This window comes from Hyla sarda, chromosome 5 (assembly GCF_029499605.1).
Source record: "Hyla sarda isolate aHylSar1 chromosome 5, aHylSar1.hap1, whole genome shotgun sequence".
NCBI classification, from domain to species: domain Eukaryota; kingdom Metazoa; phylum Chordata; class Amphibia; order Anura; family Hylidae; genus Hyla; species Hyla sarda.
Genome location: NC_079193.1, coordinates 330,772,685 through 330,794,940, shown reverse-complemented (window position 1 = coordinate 330,794,940; position 22,256 = coordinate 330,772,685). Strand labels below are relative to the sequence as shown.

Sequence of the window (22,256 nt, the reverse complement as noted above, 5' to 3'; positions counted from 1 at the left end):
TATAGGCCAGTAAGTCTGACATCAATGGTGGGGAAATTAATGGAAACCCTACTAAAGGATAGGATTGTGGAACATCTAAAATTCCATGGATTGCAAGATGGAAAACAACATTGGTTTACTTCAGGGAGATCTGATTTTTTTGATTGGGTGACTAAAAGGTCTCGATGGTGAGGTGTGTCTTTTTGCTGATGACACAAAGATATGTAACCGGGTTGATGCTCCTGGAGGGATATCCCAAATGGAAAATGATTTAGGAAAACTAGAAGAATGGTCAGAACTCTGGCAACTGAAATTTAATGTGGATAAGTGCAAGATAATGCACCTGGGGTGTAAAAACCCTCGGGCAGAATATAGAATATTTGACAGTCCTGACCTCAGTATCTGAGGAAAGGGATTTAGGAGTAATTATTTCAGGAGACTTAAAGTTAGGCAGACATTGTAATAGAGCAGCAGGGAATGCTATCAGAATGCTTGGATGTATAGGGAGAGGTATAAGCAGTAGAAAGAGAGAAGTGCTCATGCCACTGTACAGAACATTGGTGGAAGCATTTGGCTGTCCGGGCAATCTAAGAGTTGTAGTTTTGCAACAGTGCTTTTAAATTACATTATAAAAATGTATCAAATTAAAGGTTATCCCAAGCTGCATGAGAGTTTTTAGACCCTATATTGGTGTTTCCCAACCAAGGTGCTTCCAACTGTTGCAAAACTAACTCCAAGCATGCCTGTCAGTCGAAGGCTGTAGTTTTGCAACAGCTGGAGGCACCCTGGTTGGAAAACAGTGTTCTAAATGTATATTATGGGCAAACTATGCAATGCTAACCTTTCATCTGCCCCAGTTTTATAAAGGCTTCATTCCGCTGTATTTATATGCAATATTTATGGGAATAGCTTCCAGAAGCATTATGTGCAAAAATATTTGCTAAGGAAAAAAAAAAAACGCAAGAATGGCAGCATTGTGACTAGAATAAAGTGTTTAACCACAGCAGACAAAGCAATTCATAGGGGAGGGGACAGGGTTGTTTCTTCTCTTAGCTAGAAGGAATTTTGCCTGAATTTTTCCAATAGAGTAATATGAAAATCTCATGTAAATGTTATTTTCATATGCCTTACCACAATAGGTCATTTACATTGAAAAAAAAAAAAACAACAAAAAACATCCCTAATAAAACTAGATGCAGAATGAACCAGGGAAATGGAGAAACACTACACTTTATTACAAAGATGTGCTTTTTTATTTTAAAAGGGAAACTCCAAAGGGGAAAGTAAAAAAAAAAAATTAAAAATCAACTGGTGCCAGAAAGATAAAAAGATTTGTAAATTACTTCTATTTAAAAATCTTAATCCTTCCAGTACTTAGCTGCTGTATGCTCCAGAGGAAGTTATGCAGTTCTTTCTAGTCTGACCACAGTGCTCTCTGCTGCCACCTCTGTTCATATCAGGAACTGTTTGAAGTAGGAGCAAATCCCCATAGCAAACCTCTCCTGTTTTGGACAGTTTCTCTGGAGAATACAGCAGCTGATAAGTACTGGAAGGATTAATATTTTTAAATAGAAATAATTTACAAATCTGTTTAACTTTCTGGCACCAGTTGATTTTATTTATTTTTTCTTCCTCTGGAGTACCCCTTTAACATGGATGCCTTTACTGTAACATTATAAAAGGGGTTTGCCAGATAGGATAAAATGGATTTGTGTGAGCCAGCTCCACATCTCCTACCATGTCCTATGACAATCCGATCGCAGAGATTTTGACACGAGGACAAGCTTAGAGCAAACTAGCAGCTCTTTTACTGACGGGTTGCATAACCTAATGTGGAAACCAAATATGCAGTGGCTCCTGAGACTATGTCTAGTGATACATGTGTAAACAAACATTGCATACATACAGAATCAGCCCTGAGATCTCACAGGACACAGGTAAAAACAAATAAAGATTAATAGAAATCAAAGAAACCCTTTAATTACACATTGCATCGTGGGTTTTCAAGGATTTATAAAAACAAAACAAAGAAAAACTATACCCACCAGTCCAGTTGCTCCAAGTCCTATGCAGTTACTGCTCCAGGCCACATACACTTGTCGCACGTGACTGCTGAGGCCAGTGATTGGCTGCAGCGCTCTCATGCATACTAATTTACCCTGCAACCTCCTTTTCCAAAGGAATTTTTTTTTTCTTTTTAAATTCCCCCCAAAACCCCTTTTAAAGAAATTGTTTGCCTAGACTAGTGTTTCCTCAATCAGGGTGCCTCCCGCTGTTGCAAAACTACCACTTCCAGCATGCGGGGAATTGTAGTTTTGCAACAGCTGGAGGCACTCTGGTTGGGAAACAATGGTCTAGACCAGTGTTTTCCAAACCAAACAGGGTGCCTCTAGGTGTTGCTAAACTACCACTTTCAGCATGCAGGGAATTGTAGTTTTGCAACAGCTGAAGGCACTCTGGAAAACACTGGTCTAGACCATTGTTTCCCAACCAAACAGGGTGCCTCCAGCTGTTGCAAAACTACAAATTCCGGGATGCGGGGAATTGTAGTTTAGCAACAGCCGGAGGCACTCTTGTTGGGAAACACTGGTCTAGACCATTGTTTCCCAACCAAACAGGGTGCCTCCCGCTGTTGCAAAACTACAACTCCCAGCATGCCCGGACAGCCTTTGGCTGTCCGGGCATGCTGGGAGTTGTAGTTTTGCAACAGCTGGAGGCACCCTGGTTGGAAAACACTGGTCTAGACAGTGGCACTCCCAACCACATTCAAGCAATTGAGGCCCAATGAAGGATGGTATAGGAGCAGTCAGATCAGATATTGTGGCATTCTGGACGGCATCTCGGTGGATACACATTTAGGCACTTCTAATGTTTCGGCTATCAAAAAGAACTGACAGATTTTATCTTAGATATATTGTGACATATTTTTGACAACCTATTTCTGGAGGGTTCACACTTACGCGGCTTACTATTGACTGCATCCAGTAGATTGCCCGATCCGTTCAGTGTTTTTAAATGTAATTAGCATGTGGTCTCATTTTTGCGTGTGAATTAACAAAATTAATTGTTTCAGGTACCAAAGCAGGACTCCCGCCATTGCACCCCCTACAGCTATGACAGTGATGTGCAGCAGGGAGAGGGTAGAATGGACAGCGATGGATAACAAGAGAGCGTCAATAACACAAACGCCGCCATTCCATTAATAACCTACCTGTTGATGCTGTCGTTGGCCAGCTGCATCCCGCTGTCAATCTGAAGGGCGACCTTATAGTCCACATACGCTTGCCTGTACTTCTCAAGGGACTCATTTGCCATTGCACGTCGCAAGAGTGGTTTTAGCGAGAATGGCTGAAGTTCCAGGGCACTTAAAAAAAAAAAAATTATTAAAAAAAAAAAAAAACACATTTCAGATTAACATTTCTAAATATTCTATATACTCTACCAAGACTTAAAGGGGTACTCCAGTGGAATTTTTTTTTTTTTTAATCAACTGGTGCCAAAAAAGTTAAACAGATTTGTAAATTACTTCTATTAAAAAATCTTAATCCTTCCAGTTCTTATTAGCTGCTGAATACTACAGAGGAAATTCTTTTCTTTTTGGAACACAGAGCTCTCTGTTAACATCATGACCACAGTGCTCTCTGCTGACACCTCTGTCCATTTTAAGAACTGTCCAGAGTAGGAGAAAATCCCCATAGAAAACATACGCTGCTCTGGACAGTTCCTAAAATGGACAGAGATGTTAGAAGAGAGCACTGTGGTCATGATGTCAGCAGAGAGCTCTGTGTTCTGAAAAGAAAAGAATTTCCTCTGTAGTATTCAGCAGCTAAGTAGTACTGGAAGGATTAAGATTTTTTTTATAGAAGTAATTTACAAATCTTTTTAACTTTCTGGCACCAGTTGATTAATAAAAAAGTTTTCCACTGGAGTATCCCTTTAAGAGAGGGTCATACAGCAAAGATGTTCTCTTAGGGTTACAGATGGAATGGCTATGGCTTTATTATACTTGTATCTTGCCCCCAAGTGACTTAGGGTACGATCACACTGCATTCCTGCTCCCTTTAATTGTATCCATTAGCATCCCACTGAAAACGGGATGCCGAGAGCAGCTGACCCTATTCACTTCTATGGCCGACTAGATTCACCTCCCAAAGTAGTTACTAGCTGACTCTATTAGGCCATAGAAGTTTTTGGGGTCTGCTGCTCCCATTAACAGTATAGGTCAGCACCCCGTTTTGGGCCGGTGGATACATTTAACTGGGGGCAGCAACGCGGTGTGATCGTACCCTTATAAAACACATGAATACCTGAAGTTTATGGACATAACGTACAAGCCTATGGGGAGGATTATGCTGTTAATGAGCCGATCACACCCACAGCTCACAAAACTTTAAAGGGTCCTCCGCCTCGGACAAGCCACTCTTTACCAGGGTCTCTTAAAGGGATACTCCACTGCCCCAGCGTTCGGAACCTTTTGTTCCGAACGCTGGCTGCAGGGGTTGTGATGTCACGACCACGCCCCTCGTGACTTCATGCCACGCCCCCTCAATGCAAGTCTATAGGAGGGGGCGTAGCAGCCACCACGCCCCCTCCCATAGACTTGCATTGAGGGGGCATGGCTTAAAGTCACAAGGGGCCTGAGGGGCATAGTCGTGATGTCACAACCCCCCGCAGCCAGGGGGGCTGGAGTTTCCCCTTTAACATTAACCTAATCTCAAACTGTTGCCCTAAACACCCCAGTGATCAGGGGGGAAACCTATTCGGTAACTGCTCGGTTTCCCTGAAGTGCCACCACGGTGAAAATTAAGTATTACATAGTGCCTACTGGAAACAATTGGTAATCTGTGTAATGCAGGACAGGTCTCAGAGAGAAACAAAGAGCCAGACACTTCTTGTAACCGCTCTCCCCGCTGAGCAAGAAACCAAAAAGGATCTATTCACTCATAATATACTAGTAGGGCATATGACAGTGTTTCCTGACCAGGATCCCTCCAGCTGTTGCAAAACCACAACTCCCAGTATGCCCAGACCGCCAAAGGCTGTTGTAATTTTGCAACAGCTGGAGGCACCCTGGTTGGGAAGCATATGGAACTGGTTCTCTACACTGGTTCAACCCTTTAATGCAACCCATCAGGTAACATATAAACCACCCCTTACAAGGTTTCTCTAAAGGATGCTCCCAATTTGGAAAAAAAATAAAAAAACACCTTGTTGTATGAAAATTACAACTGAAGAGTCCGCTGGGAGGTGACGGGATCAGGAAGAGTCAGGCTCCAGCCCTGGCCATTCTAGTTCTCCTGGCTGCTCTACATGTATTGCACTTTCCAGGTATGTGTACAGTGCCCAACTTCATTGCTGTACTGCGCATTCCCAAGGAGTACAACTCACTGCATGGCACATGCCCGGGGAGCAAACTCCAAGTGCCCACGTGAGCTCTGGAGGGGGTTAGTAGTGATATAGAGCTGGCGAGGTCAATAAAGTCAGAATTTGTCTTTTTTGTTGCATCAAATTTAGCAACATTGTCAGTTTGTGTAATAATAAGACAATTTACAGTGCAAAAAAGGACCCGACAGGTTGCGTTAAATAGAGTCACCTATGAATAAAGGATCCATCAACAAAAGCTTGTTGGCAGCTTCAAGGTTGCAAGCCACTATAGACATTTTTTCCTTTTTATTGTACACTTGCCATAGTCAAAATTGATGTTACAGTCCCAGCTGACAGTGTCTATTCTATATCTTCTCTCCTTGTCAGAGTAGAAGGATGCATGTTCAGTTTCTACACTGACAAGCAGAGAGAAGATTATGAAGATGTATGTGAAAGCCTGAACACCAGCAGAGATCCCACCGCACCACTAATAGTGAGGAGACAGACACTGTCCACTTTCATGTATATCCACCCATCCACTCTGTTTGGACATTATAATCACTGCACATTTGAACGTGGTTTGAAGTGTGCTTCTTTTATTACAACAAAAAACCTTTTGACATGTACTAGAGCAGTGTGTCCCAACCAGGGTGCTTCCAGCTGTTGCAAAACTACAACACCCAGCATACCCGGACAGCCTCCGGCTGTCCGGGCATGCTGGGAGTTGTAGTTTTCCAACAGCTGGAGGCACCCTGGTTGGGAAACACTGGTATACGTTTATAAAAATACCTAAAAAAAAATAAAAATGTAAGTAAAGTACAGTAGAGGATAATCTTCTAATAAGTGTTAATGTATGTATGAAGAAGGATATGCATTACAGAGTTATATAGCCCCATGCAGAAAACCAAGAGATACATAAACTGGTAATATTATGGAAAGGTATATAATCGAGATGAGCGAACTTACAGTAAATTCGATTCGTCACAAACTTCTCGGCTCGGCAGTTGATGACTTATCCTGCGTAAATTAGTTCAGCTTTCAGGTGCTCCGGTGGGCTGGAAAAGGTGGATACAGTCCTAGGAAAGAGTTTCCAGCCCACCGGAGCACTGGAAAGCTGAACTAATTTATGCAGGAAAAGTCCTCAAGTGCCGAGCCGAGAAGTTCGTGACGAATCGAATTTACTGTAAGTTCGCTCATCTCTAGTATATAATATCCATCTAAACAAATAATATTAAAAAAAATACATATATTATATATTTAGATTTTGTGGGCCACTGTATCATACAACAAAATGTGCCTCCAAAAGCATCAAAATAGGAGGAGATTAGGTTTGTATGGAAAAGTCAATTTCCAAGAACTGCCTGAATATGTCACATTCCAGATCTCCATAGTTTTCTGCTTTTACTTTGTTTGATCTCCTATTTAAATTTAATACCAGAACAAAACAACAAGACCAAAATATATAGTGCAGACCACAGCACAGATTCATGTCTTTTGTCCGATTGATTATCGTCTTCAATGTCATCAAAATGATGTAAACATGTAAAAATCCCCCCCCATCTACTTTCACAGTCACAGCAGTGAGCACCCTGGTCATTGCCTGGTACTGCTGGTAACATTCCAGTCATCTGATGGACCGTGCCCCCCCTAGCAGTCTAATAATTTGCCCCATAATACTCTGCAGTTGTCATTAGAGATGAGCGAACTTTCAGTAAATTCTATTCATCACGAACTTCTCGGCTCGGCAGTTGATGACTCATCCTGAATAAATTAGTTCAGCTTTCAGGTGCTCCCGTGGGCTGGAAAAGGTGGATACAGTCCTAGGAGACTCTTTCCTAGGACTGTATCCACCTTTTCCAGCCCACCGGAGCACCGGAAAGCTGAACTAATTTATTCAGGATGAGTCATCAACTGCCGAGCCGAGAAGTTCATGACGAATCAAATTTACTGTAAGTTCGCTCATCTCTAGTTGTCATCTTGTATTGTGCAAATAGAACATGAAAAAAAAAAAAAAATGAAAAAAATTAAAGGCCCCCTATGACATATCATTCCCCCCCCCCCTTGTGACATTTCATTTCCCCCCCCCCCACTCCTTGTGACATTTCAACCCCCCCCCGCTTCCTTGTGACATTTCATCACCCCCTTGTACCATTTTAACACCCCCCCCCCCCCGATGCCATTTCATTACCCCCTTGTACCATTTTAACCCCCCCCCCCCCGATGCCATTTCATTACCCCCTTGTGCCATATTAGAGGTTTAGAAAAAATCCCCAAGATGGGTTAGGGTTAAATGTATACAAAAACCTTATAACCAAGAGGAAACCCCCTGGTCACAAATACCCTTATTTATTTCCCACCCCTAGAACTTTTATTTAGCCGATTAATACCATAGAATAGAGAAAATAATGGCGAGTCCCTTTAAAAACACAGTCCTTTGGTGCGCTTCTTAATATGTATATGTCATCACATGTGTCGATCACCAGGGGCCTGCTGATACAGTAACGTCCTCAGGAGGGAAACGTTTCCCTCCCGTTTCCCTCCTGAGGACGTTCCTGTTGTAACGAAACATGTAGAGGGGGCATTTTTAGATTTTAACAGCAGTCCCGATAGTGTGTCAATAGATTCACCAGAGTATCTGCAGGCCACTGGTGATCGACAACACATGTGAATACAGGAATGACATATACATATTAAGAAACGCACCAAAGGACTGCGTCTTTAAAGGGACTCACCATTGTTTTCTCTATTCTATGGCATTAATCAGCTAAATAAAAGCTAAGTTTTAAGGGTGGGAAATAAATAAAGGTATTAGTGACCCCTTCGTTATAAGGTTTTTATATTAGAGGTTTGCACGTTCGGTGACCACCCACAACCACCTCATCAACGCCCACAAATATTTTTTTATGGGTCCAGTGGGATCCCAATCCCAATGCAGGGCTCCATTCCAGATCCCCTGCTACTGTGGTTTACATAGAGGAAAGGGGGCCATGTAACAAATATCAAATTGGGCCTCCTATTCAGCATCTGATTTTGCTCCCCCGGACAGGATGGTCTGGTGTTTATTCCCACTTGTTTCCATTATCCCCTCCATTAATGTGCTGACAATGTAGTTCCCTTCCAAAAAGAATTCCAAAGCTTTTTACCAACAGAAAAAGGAATGGGACCGACCAGAATGGGGCCATTCTCCAGGGGCCCAACAGCAGCCGCACAGTCTGCCACTAGGCACGCCCTCACCCTGCAGCTGTCACTCAGAGAACCTGACTGCATACAAATTTATAAAACTTCCAATGAACTCAAAAAAAAAAAAACAATCTGTCTTCAGTAAATTCTGCAGTGCTGTGCCCCCTAATTCGATAGCGTGGTCTACTGTGCTATTGAGTCCAGTTAAATATGGCGTAAAACATCAGAAAGCTGCAGACGCAGTCATTGGGTTACTCAGTTCGCGCCACTGAAGCAAATGGCACCCGCTGCTGTCCGCCACAGTATACGTCGGCATCACACATTCTTGCCAGAATGCCGACTGATAGCTGTGACAACAATAAATGCAGCGTGTTCCCAGCCTTCTATACATGCAGACTTCTGCATTGGAGACAGATGGACTGGGCATCAAAGCCAATGTTCACATCAGGTTCCCAGGTGACTGTGGCAAAAAAAAAAAAAATAATAATAATAATTTCCTGTCATGCAATGAATCCCATAGAGGATAAGACGCCCTATTCTGGGACATCCCTGACAATAATTTTCCAACTCCAGGCAATCCTGGGATCAACACACAAAGCAGTCACCTTCACATGGATACGTACACTGTGCACCTGGCAGGTAAAAATAAGATCTTTCCTTTAAGGGATTTTCCAGTAAATACACTACTCAAAAAAATAAAGAAAACACTTAAACAACACAATGTAACTCCAAGTCAATGACACTTCTGTGAAATCACACTGTCCACTCAGGAAGCAACACTGATTGACAATCAATTTCACATGCTGTTGTGCAAATGGAACAGACAACAGGTGGAAATTATAGGCAATTAGCAAGACACCCCCAATAAAGGAGTGGTTCTGCAGGTGGTAACCACAGACCACTTTTCAGTTCCCATGCTTCCTGGCTGATGTTTTGGTCACTTTTGAATGCTGGCGGTGCTTTCACTCTAGTGGTAGCATGAGAAGGAGTCTACAACCCACACAAGTGGCTCATGTAGTGCAGCTCATCCAGGATGGCACATCAATGCGAGCTGTGGCAAGAAGGTTTGCTGTGTCTGTCAGCGTCAGTCAGGCGCTACCAGGAAACAGGCCAGTACATCATCGTGGAGGAGGCCGTAGGAGGGCAACAACCCAGCAGCAGGACCGCTACCTCTGCCTTTGTGCAAGGAGGAGCAGGAGGAGCACTGCCAGAGCCCTGCAAAATGACCTCCAGCAGGCCACAAATGTGCTTGTGTCCACTCAAACGGTCAGAAACAGACTCCATGAGGGTGGTATGAGGGCCCGACATCCACAGGTGGGGGTTGTGCATACAGCCCAACACCGTGCAGGACGTTTGGCATTTGCCAGAGAACACCAAGATTGGCAAATTCGTCACTGACGCCCTGTGCTCTTCACAGATGAAAGCAGGTTCACACTGAGCACGTGACAGATGAGACAGACGTGACAGAGTCTGGAGACGCCATGGAGAACATTTTGCTGCCTGCAACATCCTTCAGCATGACCAGTTTGGCGGTGGGTCAGTAATGGTGTGGGGTGCACAGCCCTCCATGTGCTTGCCAGAGGTAGCCTGACTGCCATTAGGTACCGAGATGAGATCCTCAGACCCCTTGTGAGACCATATGCTGGTGCGGTTGGCCCTGGGTTCCTCCTAATGCAAGACAATGCTAGACCTCATGTGGCTGGAGAGTGTCAGCAGTTCCTGCAAGAGGAAGGCATTGATTCTATGGACTGGCCCGCACGTTCCCCAGACCTGAATACAATTGAGCACATCCGGGACATCATGTCTCACTCCATCCACCAATGCCACATTGCAACACAGACTGTCCAGGAGTTGGCGGATGCTTTAGTCCAGGTCTGGGAGGACATCCCTCAGGAGACCATCCACCACCTCATCAGGAGCATGCCCAGGCATTGTAGGGAGGTCATACGGGCACGTGGAGGCCACACACACTACTGAGCCTCATTGTGACTTGTTTTAAGGACATTACATAAAGTTGGATCGGCCTGTAGTGGGGTTTTCCACTTTGATTTTGAGTGTGACTCCATATCCAGACCTCCATGGGTTCATAAATTTGATTTCCATTGATCATTTTTGTGTGATTTTGTCAGCACATTTAACTATGTAAATACGAAAGTATTTCATACAATTAGATCATTCATTCAGATCGAGGATGTGTTATCTTAGTGTTCCCTTTATATTTTTGAGCAGTAAAAACACAACTCACCTTTGTACTATGGTTTGACAGCAATAAAAATGGTAAGGAATTTATATACAGAGAACAAGGATAAAACTTGTTGCAGACCTAATATTAAAGGGGTTGTCCAGCATTAGAAAAAATGCAGCTTCTTTTTTGCAAAAACAGCACCACACAGGTCGATAGAACGGAACTGTGATACCAAACACAACCTGTGGACAGGAGCGGTGCTGTTTTTGTAAAAAATAAGCTGCACTTTTTCTAATACTGGACAACCTTGTAAGAGTTTTCTGAAAGCTAAAGAACTTGTACTCCAGGCTATTACATTTTAGGGTGCAGTGTACATTTGCTGTATGTACAGGACCCCCATTCACCTTATGGAGGTCTAAAGATTGTTTTCATTAGGACAGTATATCTTTTTATTTGCTGAACAGCATAGTTTTCTATGCTTTCTATCAATAGATGTCCTGTAAGGACTGTATGCTGTTAATTATAATTATACGCGCCAAATAGTAATACATTTCACTGTATAGCTATACAGGGTTATCCAGTTTAGGTAGTCCTCTCAGCCAAAGGCTGTCCAAGCATGCTGAGAGTTGTAGTTTTGTAACAGCTGGATGCACACTGGTTGGGAAACACTGCCTTAAGAAAACCAGTGCAAGTCCATGTATACAGTCCTCACGGCAAGTAAAGTGTAAGGGTATATTCACACTTGTGGACTACCCACGAGTTTCCCACTGCAGGTTTGAGCCGCATTGAGTTTTTGACAGAGTTTACTGCACTGAAATTTCCGCAGCAAACCCCAAAATGAGGTCAATCAGTTGCAGATTTTTGACTGCGAAAATCCGCCCCAGCTCAAACCTGCAGTGGGAAACAAGAGTAATCCGCCCATGTGAACACACCATAATGGGAATCGGTCCTCACTAAGGGCAGCATAACAGAAAGATACTCTTACAGTGGTCCGTCCTTTAGGATGTATTGTAGGTTAGGAGAACCTATACCTGAAAGCAGGTTAGCGAGTGGCCATAGAAGAGTCACCCCCGCCCAGGATTGACAGATTTCTCCCAATCCTTAGGCTATGTCCAGACAAGGGAATGTCCGCACAGAAAATCTCCGTGTGGACATTCCTTGGACAGCAGGGCGCCGGCAGAACATACAGGTGCTAGGACCACTCAGAAATGCAGTCTCGGACAGCAATGCATTTCCCTAAAGACTCTGCAAAAATAGACATATCAATTCTGTGGACTGTAGAAATGTAGTTTCGTTGCCAGATGTTTCTGCCAATTCTGCCATCTGAAATCAATGGGACTCTGCTGCTGCAGAATCTGTGCAAAATTCAAATGCGGAATTCCACCGTGTGAACATGGCCTTAGTGGGTGTAGCGATAGTAGTGACTCTTCTATGGTCACACGCTGCCTGCTTTTAAATATAGGTTTACCCTGACATTTGGAAAGACCAATAAAGCAGCATATCTATCTCTGTTTTGCAGCATTGCTATAAACAAATAGGGAGAAAGCTATCAAACAGGGGGGGGGGGGGTGAATCCATATGGGACCTCCTAGCTGGTTCAAAACCCCCATAGATTTTAATATTATAATTTCTCTAAAATGCTGCATCATTTCAGAGTGATGTGTAACATATTGTAATAAAGGGCACATGTCCCTTATTCATATGGCAAGTAGATGGGGCAACATGAAACTCTTGACAGCTTCCCTATAAGGAAGGGGAGCACTTTCCACTTGGTGTCCGCCCTTGCATTGGGACATTCAATTGATTGCCTGCAATGCAAAAGAAAATCCACAATACAGGTTTTGGCAAATTAAAAAATTATAATAATATCGATACATCTATCAAAAAACGTTGTTTTGGAAAAATTGTCCATAGGCCATTACAACTATAGAGCTTGGAATAAATGTAAAAAAAAATTTTTTATGTAAACACGTCATATGTATAGGAATAGTAAAAATTCCAATTTCCTGAGTGTACTCTAAAGGTGTGTTCACACGTTCAGGTTTTTAACTGCAACTATTGACTACACAGCTAGCAATCTGAAAAGAGGAGACATCTCGGTGTCCTCCATTCATGATCTGCTTTTTTGTGAACACAGCCTTAGGTAGAATTAAATAATAAAACAGCTAAGAGAGTGTCCGTGTTAAAGGGCACCTTCTAGTGAATGGGGGACTGCTGTCATGTTCCCAATATGCCAAATTACGCATTTATGCTGGAGACCTACTGATAAAATGTAGGGTTGATCAGGAAAAGAAAAAACTAAGAAGTTCAACTTTTTAAAGGGACAATTAAAATTTTTGTTTTCATCACGGAACCTGTAAACCAGACTGACCTGCATTTCAGCAAACTGGTTTACTAGGGGAAAAAATGTAAGCGAATACCTGTATAAAACATATACAAGCTGCAATAATTGACCCCTGCAGCAGACCTGGAGGAACGTATGTACAAAACCTTCTGACTATCCATTTCTTTACAAGTTAAAAAAAAAAAAAAAAAATGCCCTGATGCCTGTATTGAGCAAGATCCTAGGAATGCTGACACCTCAATTGCAGCCATACCCTATCCATTAACATGTGACTCAGATACCTATATAAACTATAGTACAGAACAGAAACAGACCAGGCTGCAGATACGTATATACGCAGTTATATGGTCACCCAGTGACACTGGGAATTCCTGCTCCCTCCCCGCTTGACCTTTGATCCCAGTGATCCTGTAACATATAAAAGACCTTGAGGTGATTTTATGTTCAGTCCTGTACTTCTTAACCCTTTCCGTCAGTAAGGAAAAGATCTACTGCAGTGTTTCCGGACCACTGTGGCTCCAGCTGTTGCAAAACTACAACTCCCAGCATGCCCGGACAGCCAAAGGCTGTCCGGGCATGCTGGGAGTTGTAGTTTTGCAACAGCTGGAGGCACCCTGGTTGGGAAACACTGGTCTAGATCTACTGGTGTTTACGGACTGCTGAGGCTCCAGCTGTTGCAAAACTACAACTGCCAGCATGCGCTGTCCGGGCATGCTGGGAGTTGTAGTTTTGCAACAGCTGGAGGCACCCTGGTTGGGAAACACTGGTCTAGATCTACTGGTGTTTCCGGACTGCTGTGGCTCCAGCTGTTGCAAAACTACAACTCCCAGCATGCCCGGACAGCCAAAGGCTGTCTGGGCATGCTGAGAGTTGTAGTTTTGCAACAGCTGGAGGCACCCTGGTTGGGAAACACTGGTCTAGATCTACTGCAGTGTTTCCGGACCGCTGTGGCTCCAGCTGTTGCAAAACTACAACTCTCAGCATGCGCTGTCCGGGCATGCTGGGAGTTGTAGTTTTGCAACAGCTGGAGGCACCCTGGTTGGGAAACACTGGTCTAGATCTACTGCAGTGTATCCGGACCACTGTGGCTCCAGCTGTTGCAAAACTACAACTCTCAGCATGCGCTGTCCGGGCATGCTGGGAGGTGTAGTTTTGCAACAGCTGGAGGCACAGCGGTCCGGAAAGACATTTCGGCTGCATAAAACTTACTTGCTGCAGTCCTCGATGCACTGTGCGCAGTTCCCATCTTTGAGGTGGCACGCTGCTCTGTTCGAGTACAAGATCCCCAATTCTTCTGCGTCCTCTGAACCTGGGGGAGAGGAATATAGTAAAAGGCTTTTTAGTTTAGCAGGCAAGTGAAGAGGCAGCACTGCAGCACAGACTGCTACCACTGCAGTAGCACAGCACAGCTAATGCAAGCCCCCAGTGAGACATCACATACTAGTAAAAAAAAGGACACCGCACATAGAAGCTGCGGGATGCCCTAAGGGATGTTCGCTCTTGTGACTACGACACACATCAGTGACCATCATATCGGACCGACCTGCGTTCTTGAGGTTTTCGATAGCCTCCGAGTACTTGACGGAAGCCTCCCCGAACTGCCCATTCTTAAAAAGCAGGTTGCCTTCATTTTTCAGCTGGGCAGCAAGAGGAAGGGGCTGCGGTGACAGCTTGGCTTCCTGGCTGCCGGTGCGAGCCTTCAGTGCAGCTTTACCACTGATCTGCTCCGGCTGTCCGGGGTGGTTTTGGGGTTTCCCGTTGCTGTTGTCCTTCTTTACTCCATTCTGGGTGTTCTCCTTGCTGTGCCTGGGACTCTGCTTGACCTCCTCCTTTTCATATCCTTTCTTAGGGGAAAACTTTTTTTGAGCATTCCCCATTTCAGTCGGCTCGGCTGCAGTCTCTCCTCCTCCCACTGTCACACCGGCTTCTACAAGGAAGTTACAGGCTTAGTAATCGACATCACCAGAGCAGACTACTGTACAGCCTACAGGAGGGGTGCGATGTAGTCACACCGGAGGTTACCACAGCAGTACAGCCGGCCTGGCATACAAAATACATCCGCAAGGAACCAGAAATCTAAATGAAGCAGTGTAGCCCTGTGCAAGAGTGCAATAGAGAGGAGCATGTGTGCTGTATGCAGTGTGTAAGTGCAGCCGGGCCCCTGCTCGCCCAGCCATTAGCATACCAAATACAATAGTCATTCTTCAAGCTGACCATTTGTATGCTAAAGCAGTCAGGGGCAGAGGGGGTCAGATCCTGAGAAGGGCTATTCCATACTAATAGTAAGAGAGATGTAATCTACAGACTACTTAAAAGGGGTACTCCGCTGGAAAACAATTATTTTTTTAATCAACTGGTGCCAGAAAATGTAAAAGATTTGTAAAATTTCTTCAATTTAAAAATCTTAATCCTTCCAGTACATATCAGCTGCTATTTGCTCCACAGGAAGTTCATTTCTTTTTGGATTTCCTTTCTGTCTGACCACAGTGCTCTTCTGCTGACACCTCTGTCAAAGTCAGGAACTGTCCAGAGCAGAATAGGTTTGCTATGGGGATTTTGTTCCTGCTCTGGACAGTTCCTAAAATGGACAGAGGTGTCAGCAGAGAGCACTGTGGTCAGAAAGAAAGGAGAATGAAAAAGAAGAAAACTTCCTGTGGAGCAAATAGCAGCTAATAAATACTGGAAGGGTTAAGATTTTTTAATAGAAGTAATTTATAAATCTGTTTGCATCCGTTAAGTCAGTTTTTATTTTTGATGGGAGAAGAACGGGACGGGTCTAGATGGCCGTGTGAACGCAGCCCTAGGAAGGATTCTACTGAGAAATGTAAACAAACAAATAATTTTATTTTAATTAAGTTCTAATTCTGCAGATTTGTTCTGGATTTGCTGCAGATTTGAATCTTTTTATTCAGATGTTTATTTTTTTGGGAGAATCCATGCGATGAAAGTTCTGCTATAGAACTCCCATGTGAGAATTGTGCAGAGGAATCTCATTGTGGGAGATTTATCAAAACCTGTGTAGAGGAAGAGTGGTCCTGTTGCCCATAGCAACCAGATTGTTTCTTTAATTTTTCACAGGCCTCTAAAAAATGAAAGCAGTGATCTGATTGTTGCTATGGGCAACTGCACCACTCTTCCTCTACACAGGGTGCCTCCAGCTGTTTCACCACTACAGCTCCCAGCATGCCCTGACAGCCAATAGATGTCAGGGCAAGCTGGGAGTTGTAGTGGTGAAACAGCTGGAGGCACTCTGTGTAGATGAACTAAGGGCGGAAGTCGGCCCCCCCAGCAGGTATCAGTGACGGCAGACTGCTGGGGAAGTCTGCCTGGTAGTGAGCACACTAATAGGCAGACAAAAAGGCATTTTTTATATAGTAAAAAGCAGGGAGGGGGTTAGGGAGAGATGGGCATTAAGCAGGGACAGAAAAAAAAGGATGGTGGGAGCTACTCTAACTGCTGAAGAATTTATTGAAAATATGCATTTTGGCTATGCATTCAGACTTTAGGGACACCCTGTAGATCATAATAAAAAGTTATTAGTCCTCAACACACACACACACAAAAATTTTTTTACATTCAGCACTGAAATGGGTACGACCCAGGATATATTACAGTATAGTCACCACCCCCACATTGAGTGGATGTGCAGGTATTCTCGCTATTAGATATTGAAAGAATACCTTCAAAATGTGCTACAGGCTATACATAACAATACCATTGGACATATACTCCAACTACCTCTACCATTTTTTTTTTTTACAAGTTATAGATTGTACTCATTTCCAATAGGCTTTACCACAACCCGTAACTTATGGGCCATAGTTCATCAGCAAAACTGGCAGTGCTCTCCGCTGCCACCTCTGTCCGTGTCAGGCACTGTCCAGAGCAGGAGAAGTTTGCTATAGGATTTTGCTCCTGCTCTGAACAGTTCCTGACTTGCACAGAGGTGGCAGCAGAGAGCACTGTGGTAAAGCTGGACAGAACTACACTACTTTCTCTGGAGTATACAGCAGCTGATAAGTACTGGAAGAATTAAGAATTTTTTTTTTTTATAGAAGTAATTTACAAATTTGTATAACTTTCTGGCACCAGTTTATTTGAAAACACTTTTCCTCTGGAGTACTTCTTTAAAAAGGTCATTGAAAACATGAACATGAGTGGGGATTATATGCAAAGTGAGAATTTCTCCCAGAAGGAAAAAAAGTTACCCATCTGTATAGAGCTGTTTTAGGGTTGTTTTTTTGTTGTTGTTTTTTTTGCTAGAGCAGGGTGCTGGCTAGTGAGAGGCTTTCAACATGGGAGTGAGGGGTAGTGTATCTCCTAGAGGAGACAGTGAAACTGGTGTACGGAGTCTTATAAGTCAACAAATGCTCCCCTTACTTAGGCTGGGTTCACACCACGTTTTTCAAATACGGTAACCGTATACGATTTTCCGCTAAAAACGTATGGCAAAAACCGTATGCAACCTTATACAACCGTATGACTCCAAATTAAAACGTATACGGTTTTTCCCCGTACGGTTCTATCCGTTTGCATCAGTTTTTGACAACTGTTTTGCTATTTTGTTGGAATTAGTTTTCCAGCAATTTAATAAAGTTTCTATTGTTCTATTGAAATTCCAATCTGCGCATGTGTCAACTCCAAAAACAGATTAGAAAAACCGTGTGCAAGCGTATTCTGAAATTCTGTGTACGGTTCCCATAGACAACAATGTTAAAAGAACCGCATACGGTTCGCATACGGTTTTCCAACTGGAGGCAAAAACGTGGTCGACAGCGTTTTTGCCTACGGTTGAAAAATCGGCAAAACCGTATCCGGGGCTAAACGGATGCAACCATACACAACATTTGGAATACGGTTTACAATGCATTCTCCATGCATACGGTTTCGGATACGTTTTTTTGCGGAAAACCGTGTACGGTTACCGTATTTGAAAAACGTGGTGTGAACCCAGCCTTACTGGTCAGTCTGTGCCCTGCGCCAATATGTAGAGATTCTGGCTTGGCATATAATCCCCAGTCATGTTTTAAGGCCCTTTAATGATCTACCATTTATCTGAAGGGAAGCTACCTCCAGTAGGTGGCAATGTAGAGGGAATTCTTTTGTTTTCTGTAGAAGAGCCACTTTGTATACTTTTTTACCTCGGAGCATTACATGGCTTTTATATGGCTCCATAAACCAATTTGTCAGACTTCTCTTAGAAACACACTACCCACTCTGCAGAGCTATAAAAAGAGAATTACCTCCTGGACTTCCCTAGGCAATTCCAGGCAACCAGCACAATGTTAACATGGCATGTGATAGAGATCTCTATATATCAAGTGTTTCCCAACCAGTGCGCCCCCCCGCTGTTGCAAAACTACAACTCCCAGAATGCCCGGACAGCCTTTGGCTGTCCGGGCATTCTGGGAGTTGTAGTTTTGCAACAGCTGGAGGCGCACTGGTTGGGAAACACTGCTCTATATGCTTCTCTTTTAAAGGAGTTAATTTGCAGCAATTTTTTTTCCATAGTGCTAACATATTCCACAGCACTGAATATATTCATTCACACCAGTCAGAGACTCCCGGGAGGCTTCTAAAGTCCCATTCTCACACCCACTATGGCCACTTTCATAGGAGGAAAGTGTTCATGGTGTAGGAGGAACTCTATGCAAACAACAGAGTTATGGAAAAGGTACAACCCCACTTATGCTGGGTTCACATGACGTTTTCTCCCATACGGGAGCGCATATGGCAGGGGGGAGCTAAAACCTTGCGTTCCCATACGCCTTCGTATGCGCTCCCATATGTAATTAATTTCAATGAGCCGGTCGGAGTGAAACGTTCGCTCCGGTCAGCTCATTTTTGCGCCGTATGCGCTTTTAAAACCGGACCTAAAACCGTGGTTGACCACAGTTTTAGGTCTGGGGAAAAAGCGCATACGGTGCAAAAATTAGCCGACCGGAGCGAACATTCATTGAAATGAATTACATACGGGAGCGTATAGAAAGGCATACGGGAGCGCAAGGTTTTAGCTCCCCCCTGCCGTATGCGCTCCCGTATGGGAGAAAACGTCATGTGAACCCAGCCTTACTGCATATCAGGATCTCTGCACTGCCAGCACCATACCAGTTTGTGTTTCCTATGGGACCCAAATGGAAATTGTTAAAAAATAAAATATTAATATCATGTACAAAAACATATCTCCTATCTGCAGGATAGGGAATAAGTTTTAGATGACGGTGGGTCAGACCTCTGGGACTCCCTGCGATCTCCTGTACGGGGCCCTGGCTCTCTACGGGAAAGGGGCATGTCAACCCCTGCACGAAGCTGCGGCCAACCCTCCACCTCCTTATATTTCTATAAAAGAAAGAGCCATTTGGCTAACTTCGGCTCTCCCATAGAGATATAGGGAGGGGGGGGGGTGTCGGCCACCGCTTCGTGTCAGCTGGTTATGACATATGTCTCGGTATGTGTTCTAATTAAGTTATTGCTACAGTTACTAAAGAACTATATGACCCATCAGGTTCTGCTAGCCAATAAATTTAGATCCTAAAGTGCTCAATGTAGATGCCGCCTACTTTTTTGCTGAAGTCCATGATGACTATGAGTTGTGGATTCCGGGCTCCACAAGCTTTTGGGTCACCAGGCCTTTTTTGCTTGGATTCCATAGAAGTGACTCGTGCTGTACCCATTATGCTCTCATAAAATGTAATTGTAATGATCAGCTATGCAAATGCAGAATTTAATAAAACTTTAATTTAACCTATGCAATGTGACCTGAGAAGAAATAGTTATTGTAATTCTTTAAAAAGGCGTCGCACCATAATAGGAACCATTTCTGAGAGATGTTACACGGATGAAGAAATGGTAGTCCAGGCCCAGAAACTCAAATATAAGTGCATAGTATAAAAAGACAAAATAGACTGAAAAACTTTATTAGGAGATTTCTCTTGAGCACACATGAAACAAGTGCAGGCCTGCTATCAACCGATCACAAGTAACCTGTACAGATTCCATAATACACTCCAGGTACAGACAAGTTTGTACACCACTATCACAGAACACTCCTAGAATACATTATAGGGGTTGGCCTGGGTTATGAACAAAAAAAAAAAGAAAAAAGCCACAGCTGAGGTGCAATACCTAAATCCACAGTGGTGTACAGAACAGTTCGCATGACATGCACAGTTTTCAGAATGGTGAACACATGTAAAGTACCATATATACTCGAGTATAAGCCTAGTTTTTCAGCACGATTTTTCTTGCTGAAAACGCCCCCCCTCGGCTTATACTCGAGTGAACAAAAAAAAACGTTTTTGGCTTTAGCTGTGAGGGGATGGTGCCGGCCGTTCATCTCCACCTGTCAATCCCTTATCAGTGATCTTCAACCTGCGGACCTTCAGATGTTGCAAAACTACAACTCTCAGCATGCCCGGACAGCCATCGGCTGTCCGGGCATGCTGGGAGTTGTAGCTTTGAAACATCTGGAGGTCCGCAGGTTGAAGACCACTGAGAAGAGATTGACAGGCGGTGATGATGAAGGGTGTTAATGACGGGGGTCTGGATGATGACAGGGGGGGTATGATGACATGGGGGGGGGGATGATGTATTTCTCACCCTAGGCTTATAGTCGAGTCAATAACTTTTCCTGGGTTTGTGGGGTGAAATTAGGGGCCTCGGTTTATTTTCGGGTCGGCTTATACTCGAGTATATACGGTAATAAACTTTACTGTATAGATTGGTATGGACTCTTACAACCTTAAACTAGTTGGAGCCTCATTTGTCAACAGCTTTATGTACAACACATCAAAAATTATGTTCTGAGATTCTGCATTAACTACATATTCTACAAGGCTTTATTGTGCGTTCACAGGCAATTACTAGCAGCGGGTTTCACGCTGCGGGTAACCTGCTGCGAGTTACGCTACCATTGATTTGAATGGGTCCGCAGACAGTCCGTAGTAGTGTCAGATTTGTAGACTGTCCGCAGACCCATTTAAAATCAATGGTAGCGTAACCTTAAAAGGAGTTAAGTTCCTCCGTAGGAAATCAGTAAACTGGTGTGTTAAGTCTTAAAGGGGTACTCCGGTGGAAAATATTTTTTTTTTCCAAGGTATTTTTAAGTCAACTGGCTCCGGAAAGTTAAACAGATTTGTAAATTACTTTATTAATTTTTTTAAAACCATTTCAGTACTTATTAGCGGCTGTAAACTACCGGGAAATTCATTTCTTTTTGGATTTATTTTCTGTCTGTCACAGTGCCCTCTGCTGACACCTCTGTCCATGTCAGGAACTGTCCAGAGCAGGAGAAAATCCCCACAGCAAACCTCTCCTGCTCTGGACAGTTCCTGACAAGGACAGAGGTGTCAGCAAAGAGCACTGTGGACATAAAGAAAAGAAATCCAAAAAGAAAAGAATTTCCTCTGTAGTATACAGCTGCTAATAAGTACTGGTAGGTTTAAGATTTTTTAATAGAAGTAACTTACAAATCTGTTTAACTTTCTGGCACCAGTTCATAAAAAAAATATTAAAATATTAAAATAATAAAATATATAATATATAAAATATAAAAAATATATAATATATAATATATATATATATGTGTGTTTTCCACCGGAGTACCCCTTTAAGGTGCCAATCCACCTAAGACTAAAAAGTTTCCTAAACCCACCACCTTTAGCCAAATGTCTAAGAACATGTTTTCCAAACAGTGTTTCTCCAGCTGTTGCAAAACTACAACTCCTAGCATTCGGCCTTCGGCTGTCTGGGCAGTTGTAGTTTTGCAACAGCTGGAGACACACTGTTTGGAAAACACTGGTCTAAGAGGGATGAACATTCGGTACGGCCGCTATATATGTATGGGGAGGTCGTGCGAAATAAACTAATGGACAGCCAACACTTACTGAATGTATATGGCCACTATACGGTTCCATAAATGCAAATATCCATGTCCTATGTTTCAGCTATTTGATAAAGAGCACTCAGTTTTTGGATATCCTATACAAGTATGTAAATCCAGAGGATACATAGCATAAATCCATATTATCTCTGGATTGGGATGTTGCAAAATTTTATTGCAGATCTTCCGCAAGGAGAAAGTAAAATGAAAGTAAAGAGTTTTACAAAACCTTATATGCCCAAAGACTTCGGAAGAGAGCGTAAACCGGATTTGCGCAGTGTACAAACGTAGTACTAGAAAGTCGGCCATGCACAATAGTATAG

General features: G+C 43.3%; 1 protein-coding gene across 3 annotated transcripts in view; it reads right to left on the bottom strand.

The window, feature by feature from the left end:
• The window catches only part of SPAG1 (sperm associated antigen 1), a 94,849-nt gene that overhangs the window by 30,511 nt on the left and 42,082 nt on the right, over nt 1-22,256 (bottom strand). For 2 of the 3 annotated variants that reach the window (XM_056522400.1, XM_056522401.1), the window contains exons 11-13: nt 14,596-14,979; nt 14,262-14,361; nt 3,191-3,343 (exon numbers count right to left, since the gene is read on the bottom strand). In XM_056522400.1, the coding sequence (XP_056378375.1) occupies nt 3,191-3,343; nt 14,262-14,361; nt 14,596-14,979 (637 nt within the window). The remainder of the gene's footprint in view (nt 1-3,190; nt 3,344-14,261; nt 14,362-14,595; nt 14,980-22,256) is intronic. The other variant, XM_056522402.1, reaches the window with a different exon arrangement.